This window comes from Idiotropiscis lumnitzeri, chromosome 2 (assembly GCF_059441095.1).
Source record: "Idiotropiscis lumnitzeri isolate Australia: NSW breed Sydney's pygmy pipehorse chromosome 2, RoL_Ilum_1.0, whole genome shotgun sequence".
In the NCBI taxonomy this organism is placed as follows: domain Eukaryota; kingdom Metazoa; phylum Chordata; class Actinopteri; order Syngnathiformes; family Syngnathidae; genus Idiotropiscis; species Idiotropiscis lumnitzeri.
The window spans coordinates 23062470-23071439 of record NC_142392.1 but is presented as its reverse complement, the minus strand read 5'-3'; the positions used below and the strand labels follow the sequence as shown (position 1 = coordinate 23071439).

General features: G+C 40.4%; 1 protein-coding gene across 1 annotated transcript in view; it reads right to left on the bottom strand.

The window, feature by feature from the left end:
- Nucleotides 1–4458: 4458 nt before the first annotated feature.
- LOC148342015 (uncharacterized) overlaps nt 4459–8970 on the bottom strand; it is a 6308-nt gene continuing 1796 nt past the window's right edge. The window contains exons 3-4 of the mRNA XM_088288028.1: nt 6398–7868; nt 4459–4466 (exon numbers count right to left, since the gene is read on the bottom strand). Coding sequence (XP_088144154.1) covers nt 4459–4466; nt 6398–7868 — 1479 coding nt within the window. The remainder of the gene's footprint in view (nt 4467–6397; nt 7869–8970) is intronic.

Genomic DNA, 8970 nt, shown 5'->3' with positions numbered 1-8970 from the left:
ATTTGTGACTGAACAAAACAAAATTAAGTCAGAGAGTTATTTTAATGACAAATGACTTGCCTGCATTAATGTGACGGGTGATACTGAGATCTGGACTGCAGCACAACGGCCAGGTCTGGCTCAAAGGCAGAAGTATTAATGCGCAAGATGTCTCGCAGATGAGAGTCTGTGAGCCGTGTCCTCAGACGACTCTTATTTAAGTTCATAACCGAGAATGTCTTTTCACACAAATACGTCGACCCAAACGAGCTCAGCATTTTCCTAGCAAACCCTCGAATCTCTCGAAACCTGCCTTTATCCATCTGTCGGTAAAAGTTGCCGAGAGAAAGTTGCCGGTGCCGACTGCGGCTCTCGGCGTCACACTGCAGCTCAATGAGCTCCAGCTGGGCTGGAACATTCTTTGTGTCCACGGAGAAAGGTGATGAAAAAAGAGGATATGCTTCTCAATAGCTGCAAAATTCCGAAAGCGTCGTGTGAACTCTTCAGCCAAAGACTTCCTATCTAATGCGTACTTTGTTTGCGCACTGATATTGCTCTCAGTCAACTTTCCTTTTTTTGTTTATTGTCGCCATTTTAGAAATTGGGGGTAAAGGTCACCCGGGGTGATGTCGCAGAGTGGTACTGCCTCTAGTGGGTAAATTAGGAACAGCAATTAAGAAGAGAGCGAACTAAGCACTGTATATGTGCGGGCCAGAATGTATTAATTTTATTACAGAGGCTGCGGGCCAGATGAAGTTTGACCCCGGGCCGCATTTGGCCCCCGGGCCGGACTTTGGACATGTCTGTGCTAAAGGGAGGTTTACATCGTAGGACGTAATTTTGTGAAATGCCCCCATGGTCCGGTCCAAATCGGGGTCGCACACATTGATTCGTGTTCGGCAGGCACAAGTCAAGGTAGCACGGTAGAAACAAAATAAGACAAAGTCGCCGCCTGAGGTTTGACTTGGCCAAACCAAATTTGTCTTTTTGTGTCCTGCAGACGTCAGTGAAAACGATCTCCTTTCTGTGAAAGAGGAGCCAGACTGGACTCACATCAAAAAGGAGTAGGAGGAGGAGGAGATCAACAAGTCACCAGTGAACGTTGTCCATATAAAGACTGACGATGAAAACAAGGATGAGAGTGAGGACAAGAGAGGGGCGGAGCCTCCAAGCAGCAGCTCAAGTCATCACGTGACAACAGAAGGCCGGGAGGAAGGATACAACCTCTACGTGGTCTCCCGGACGAGTCGGCGGTCCCCCGTCGACGACGAATGTATCCTGCCGGCACCCATATTACCCCACGACTCGGTCCGCAGGACCGGTCAGGGAGAGGGCGCCGCCACTATCTCTTGCCACCTTTTGGCTATGGCTCCTGCGGTGCCCCCGACTCATTACCCTCCGGCAGAGGATTTTCGGCGACGCACCTCCCCCTCACAACGGCCTCTCCACCGAGCCGCAGAAGGTGATTGCGCTAGCTGGGCGAACCTTGGGAGGTTCCGCCCAGGCGCCAGCCCAACAACAACAACAACAACAGAAGGTGATGAAGACCACTGGGGGCCATCACAAGCACATAATGAGGACACATTATCAGACGCTCATGACGATGATGATGATGATGATGATGATGGGCAAGCCAAAGGTGAAAGGGCACATCACACTGACTCATTAACTTCAAAGCTGTCTTTAAAACCGCACACAAGAACACACAGTGGAGAAAAAACATTTTCTTGCTCGGTTTGTGGCAAAAGCTTCTCTCGAAAGTTTCATTTAACAATCCACACAAGAACACACAGTGGAGAAAAACCATTTTCTTGCTCGGTTTGTGGCAAAAGCTTCTCTCGAAAGTTTCATTTAACAATCCACACAAGAACACACAGTGGAGAAAAACCTATTTCATGCTCAGTTTGTGGCAAGAGTTTCTCTGACAAGTCTAATTTAACAAGCCACACAAGAACACACAGTGGTGAAAAACCTTTTTCTTGCTCGGTTTGTGGCAAAAGCTTCTCTCGAAAGTCTCATTTAGTAAGGCACACAAGAATGCACAGTGGAGAAAACCCTTTTTCATGCTCAGTTTGTGGCAAGAGTTTCTCTGACAAGTCTAATTTAACAAGCCACACAACAACACACAGTGGTGAAAAATCTTTTTCCTGCTCAGTTTGTGGAAAATGCTTCTCGAAAAAGACATATTTAACAGAACACACAAGAACACACACTGGAGAAAAACCTTTTTCCTGTACAGTTTGTGGCAAAAGCTTTTATGTAAAGTCAATTTTAACAGATCACACAAGAACACACACTGGAGAAAAACCTTTTTCCTGCTCAGTTTGTGGCAAGAGTTTCTCTCGGTCTCATTTAATAATTCACACAAGAACGCACAGTGGAGAAAAACCTTTTTCCTGCTCAGTTTGTGGCAAGAGTTTCTCTCGAAGGTCTCATTTAATAATTCACACAAGAACGCACAGTGGAGAAAAACCTTTTTCCTGCTCAGTTTGTGCCAAGAGTTTCTCTCAAAAGTCGCGTTTACGAAACCACACAAGAACACACAGTGGAGACAAGCCATTCAGTTGCAGCGTTTGTTCTAAAAAATTCTTCACTAAACAGAGTGCTGAGAGACACGATTGTGCTGGCGAGAATTGCAGCGATCCTTGAAGATTAAAAAAAGAAAAAAAAATGAAAGAACCGACTCTTTGTGGTAAGATGTAAATGTGATTTTCAATAAAATATGATGAAATTGAATTTTGCAAAGCTCTTTTATTGACACTAAGCCAATGTGATCAGTGCCAGAAGAAGCAATGTGTCTGAGTGATGATGATTTGTTTTGGTGTTTACATCAAACATGTAAATAAAATTTATTGCCTTTACCTGGAATAACATTTTTTAACATTATGCTTTTCAGTTGTCTTTTTAATCGTACTTAATGGAAAAGGTGTGAGAAGAAACGGTGCTTATGAAATTGGTGCCTTCGACAATCATCAATAAAATCACTTGTTCCACTTGCGCTGTGTGAAAAGGTGAAAAACTAAACTCGTAGTTGAACTATAAAAAGAACCAGAAAGAGAAACGCAAATAGTCTCGGTTTCTCTTTCTAGGTTGAGCTCTATCAAGCATTTGGGGTTTGTTGCTAAGCAGAATCTCACTTCGGAAAAACTATAATTTTGTCAAATATACAAAATACTCTTTTCATGCTATATTATATTTTTTATACTTTGGATTGCTTATATAATGAAATCGGGAAATATTAAAATTGGAAACCACATACAGACTTAATGCAATTAATAAGAAATATAGAAACATTTTATAAATATTGAACACATTGAGAAGAGTTAATCTTGAAATAAATAGTGAAATATAAAAAATACTTAGTTATTAAATTAATTCAATAACCCGACCCCGGAATGAGTGGCAGAAAACGGCTGGATGGATGGAATAATTTAAATTGCACACATATTCAAATGAACAAATATGAGAATATCAGAAATATTCAAGTGTGAAATAAAAAGGTTTAAATTAATATTGATAATTTTACATATTAAAATAATTGAATAAATATTGTAGTATTACATTAGCACGCTTAAATATACATTGAAATAAATTTAAAAAAAGTTGTGTATTTTTAAATGGCCTAATATAGATATGGGAAGTAATTCTCTTTATGAAACTATGAAGGGACTGAAGCTCACAGAAGTGACCAGTCTTGGTTCTGAAGTTCCGATGTAACCAGATACTGCCCTGAGAGAAAATAGGCCTGAGTATTGTTTATGGTGGGGGCAATTCTCTCGCCAGGTCAGTGACCTTCCAGGGTGTGAGAGTAATTTAAGGTGGTCACGAGTAGACTGGTCGTATCAACGGGGAGACGCATCTGTTCTCCCTCTGGGGGACTTTTGGAGGGAAATCCCGAAGACTAGCGTGATGGGAATGCATATGCAACAAGGGAAAATGAGATATTCATGTCCTATTTGGGCATTCCCTATAAGAAGGGAATGTCTGAGAGGGGGCTCGCACGTGTGCGGAGCACACACACGCACACGTTTTTGGGGAGACTTCTTTTGACATCAGCATGTGACGAGAATAAAATCTTTCTCGAACCAGTTCTTTTTCATCACCAATCCAGCCTTGCTCGGCTGCCTCTCCGGAAGGCAGCAAGGACCCACACTTCAAAGACAAAATATACTACATATTGAAAGAAAAATAATACTCAAATATTGAAATAAGTATAGAATTGAATGAATAAACAACAAAGAAATAAATACCTCCTGGAAAATATCATTATTTATCAACAATTGTCAACATTTTTCTTTCTTAAACATTCTTCAGCAATTGTAATTTTATTTTTTTTTATTTTACTTTTTAAGTTACTTCAGTGCATTTCACACCTGTGCCTTCGGGGAATTCCTACTTTGTTCTACTTGAATAAATCCCCATCAAAATACCATCATTTATGACTGTGAGCCAGGGCTGGAAAGCGGTGAAGGTGGATTCTTAAAACGCTGACAAGGGAAAAGGTTGGTTAACAAGGATTTATTTTGACCGGCAAATGACAATCAATACACGATAGGCAAGGTAACTTGCTATGAATAATACTTTGGTATCTATTAGTGATGGGTCCAACGACACCGAGGCGTCGATGCGCGCGCCGAGCTTCCAGGGCAAACCCCGTGTCGGTGCGCGTACTGCTTTGAGAAAGTCACGTGACCACTACCAGAATCGTGTCGACACAGCGGTCGCGCGCCAAACTGTGTTCATAAGGAAGCGCATCTGTCAACAGGATGGACGCTCAAAACAAGCATCGAGTTATTGGCACGTTACTTTGCATTAAATATCCGCAAGATGGAAGACGTCACTGTTGATGCGCACTCAGAGGTGCAGCGCTATATGTCAGCAGGACACGTTGCACGTACGGAAGACTCGCTCTTATACTGGAAGTCCATGGAGGCAACGTTCCCTCACCTATTTATATTGGCCACACAGGCGTTGTGCACACCGGCCTCTTCAGTGCCTTGTGAGAGGATCTTCTCAAAGGCGGTGGAAATTGCCTAAAAAAAAAAAAGAAACAGACTGAATAACAAAACGCTGGAGAAACTAATTTTTTTTAATAAAAATCTTTAATTACAATGAGTCCATTGTCATTCACAACACTTTTACTTGGGCATTCAGACAGATGTTCTCTTAATTTATCAACTGCGTCTCGAATATCAAAGATTTTTTTTATGAAATTGCGTTTATGTAAAAATAATGTGAAAGCAAATGCCTAATCAGAATCAGAAATCCCTTTGTCATTGTACTCAAGTGTGCGACGAGATTAGAGAGCTCCTCTCTCCAGTGCAATACAACAATAATTCAGTTAAATATATAAATTAGATAAATATGAAAATAAATAGTGCGATGGAATGTAATACGAAATAGGATATATAAAAACACATCACGTCGCTAATCAATGGAATTGGATACAATTAGTTTGACAGATCAGTGTCAGATGACCCTGTCAAATGTTTCCTGCAAGTCCACCAGGTGTCAGTATTCAGCAACACAGTGTCAACACAGTGTCAATACATTGTGTCACTGTGTCGAAACGATACAGGATGCCTCATCTACCCATCACTACTTGATAGAGCTCAACCTAGAAAGTGTTTTTAGCAAGTCAGAAATTTATTCAGAAAGTGAAATATTAAATGTATGTGAGGGGATATTCGAAGAGTTTGAGTTATGTTCAATGGACCATACATATACGAGCCAGCCAAACACAGCGAGAAAACCAGCGCTGACTCCAGTCGCCATCAAGTTGCCAACTCCTGACATTCCAAAACCTTTGAGAGAAACTGAGACGATTTGCGTTTCTCTTTCATGTTCTTTTTAGAGTTCAACTTCTAGTTCAGTTTTTCACCTTTTCACAGCGCAATGAAGGCCAGTTGAGCAAGTGGAAGAAGTGATTTTATTGATGATTGTGGAAGGCACCGATTTCATAAGCACAGTTTCTTCTCACACCTTTTCCATTAAGTACGATTAAAAAGACAACTGAAAAGCATAACGTTAACAAATGTTGTTCTAGGCAAAGGCAATTAATTTCATTTATAATGTTTGATGTTAACGCACAAAAAAACTCATCCTCACTCAGACACAATGGTTCTTCTGGCACTGATCACATTGGCTTTGTGTCAATAAAAGATCTTTGCAAAATTCAATTTCATCATATTTTATTGAAAATCACATTCACATCTTACCACAAAGAGTCGGTTCCTTCAGTTTTTTTTGTCATTTTTTAAGCTTCAAGCATCGCTGCTTTTGTCACCAACACAATTGTGTCTCTCAGTACTATGTTTAGTGGAGAATGTTTTAGCACAAACGCTGCAACTGAATGGCTTGTCTCGACTGTGTGTTCTTGTATGGCTTGTAAAATTCGACTTTTGAGAGAAACTCTTGCCACAAACTGAGCATGAAAAAGGTTTTTCTCCACTGTGTGTTCTTGTGTGCATTTGTAAATGTGACTTTACAGAGAAGCGTCTACCACAAACTGAGCAGGAAAAAGGTTTTTCTCCAGTGTGCTTTCTTGTGTGGCTTATTAAACTTGCCTTTATAGAAAAGCTTTCACCACAAACCAAGCAGGAAAAGGGTTTTTCTCCAGTATGTGTTGTTGTGTGTTTTGTTAAACTTGACTTATCAGAGAAACCTTTGCCACAAACTAAACACGAAAAGGGTTTTTCTCCACTGTGTGTTTTTGTGTGGCTTGTTAACGTTGACTTGACAGAGAAGCATTTTCCACAAACTGAGCAGGAAAAAGGTTTTTCTCCACTGTGTGTTCTTGTGTGGCTTGTTAACGTTGAGTTTTGAGAGAAGCTTTTACCACAAACTGAGCAGGAAAAAGGTTTTTCTCCACTGTGAGTTCTTGTGTGGCTTGTTAACGTTGACGTTGACTTTACAGAGAAGCATTTTCCACAAACTGAGCAGGAAAAAGGTTTTTCTCCACTGTGTATTCTTCTATGTTTTGTTAAAGTTGATTTTAGAGAGAATCCTTTGCCACAAACTGAGCAGGCGAAGGTTTTTTCTCCACAGTGCGTTCTTATATGTTCTTTTAAACTTGACTTTTGAGAGAAACTCTTGCCACAAACTGAGCATGAAAAAGGTTTTTCTCCAGTGTGTGTTTTTATGTGACTTGTTAAATTTGACTTTAAAGAAAATCTTTTGCCACAAACTGAGCAGGAAACGTTTTTTTCTCCAGTGTGTGTTTTTATGTGACTTGTTAAATTTGACTTTAAAGAAAAGCTTTTGCCACAAACTGAGCAGGAAAAGTTTTTTTCTCCACTGTGTGTTTTTATGTGACTTGTAACATTTGACTTTCCAGAAAAGCTTTTGCCACAAACTGAGCAGGAGAAAGGTTTTTCGCCACAGTGTGTTCTTGTGTGTTCTGTTAAACTTGCCTTTTGAGAGAAGCATTTTCCACAAACTGAGCATGAAAAAGGTTTTTCTCCAGTGTGTAATCGTGTATGTGTTTTTAAATTTGACTTTAAAGAAAAGCTTTTGCCACAAACTGAGCAGCAAAAAGATGTTTCTCCACTGTGTGTTCTTGTGTGAATTGTCAAATGAAACTTTCGAGAGAAAATTTTGCCACAAATTGAGCAAAAAAGAGGTTTTTCTTGACCGTGGTTTCTTGTGTGTCGTTTTAAAGACAACTTTGAGGTTAATGAGTCAGTGTGACATGCCCTTTCAGTTTTGGCTTGCCCATCATCTTCATCATCATCATCGTCATGAGTGTCTGATAATGTGTCCTCATTTTGTGCTTGTGATGGCCCCCAGTGGTCTTCATCACCTTCTGTTGCCACGTGACGACTTGAACTGCTGCTTGGAGGCTCCGCCCCTCTGTTGTCCTCACTTTCATCCTTGTTTTCATCTTCAGTCTTTATAGGGACAACGTTCACTGGTGACTTGTTGATCTCCTCCTCCTCCTCCTCCTTTTTGATGTGAGTCCAGTCTGGCTCTTCTTTCACAGAAAGGAGATCGTTTTCACTGACATCTGTAGGACACAGAAAGACAAATTTGGTTTGGTCAAGTCAAAGCTCAGCCGGCAACTTTGTCTGATATTGTTTCTACCATGCTACCTTGACTTGTGCCTGCCGCACACGGAGCAATGCGTGCGACCCCAATTTGGACCGGACCATGGGGGTATTTCACAAAATTACGTCCGATGATAAGCTGTGATAAACGAGCATTTAAAAAGGAAGCACGTGTCGGCTGATGCCCGATTTCATTCCTGACATAGTCACAGACGTTTTTGGAAGCGAGCTGAAGTTAGCACACACAGGCTCTTGTGTGCGTCTGATGGAACACATGTTGTGGGACCCTAACATATTGATGCAGACCACTGGGGGCCATCGCAACATAATGTCATGGATAGAATAGAAATCCTTCAAGTAAAATATGTTTACAAGTATTTCATTTTGCATTTATAGTTTCATCGTGGGTACTTTTTGCTTTCATGATAATCTGGATACCTAAAAAAATTAAAGGGGCCCTGGCATCAGAGTCGCTATTTATTGTATGATTTACGTTTGGGTTTTTTTTTTACCCAAAATGACATTTATCCTGCGATAAGTTCCGACATTACCCTTTTTACGTTTTTAGAAAATTTCTGTTTCTAAATAAACTTTAAAACAAAATTAACGTTCGAAGAGTCAAAACCCCTACACATAAATTAAGCAACAACACTTTCACTCTGACTTTCGTGTTGACATATTTGAATAATGACTGTATATTTTAAAGTTATCCAATACATATTCAAATTAGACTAAGATACACCAAAACATTATGAGTTCACTGAATTATTTTGGAACTGCAATGATGCTTAACAGCCAAAGGGTGTCAGTAATGAGTAACAAAGTAACACAAGACCTCCCACTGATACATCCTCAATGTCATTTGGATAAATTACCAGGAACTATGAGTTGTGGGGGAGATGCAAACCACCTGGGCCACAGGAACTTTATTACCAGGAACTAAATG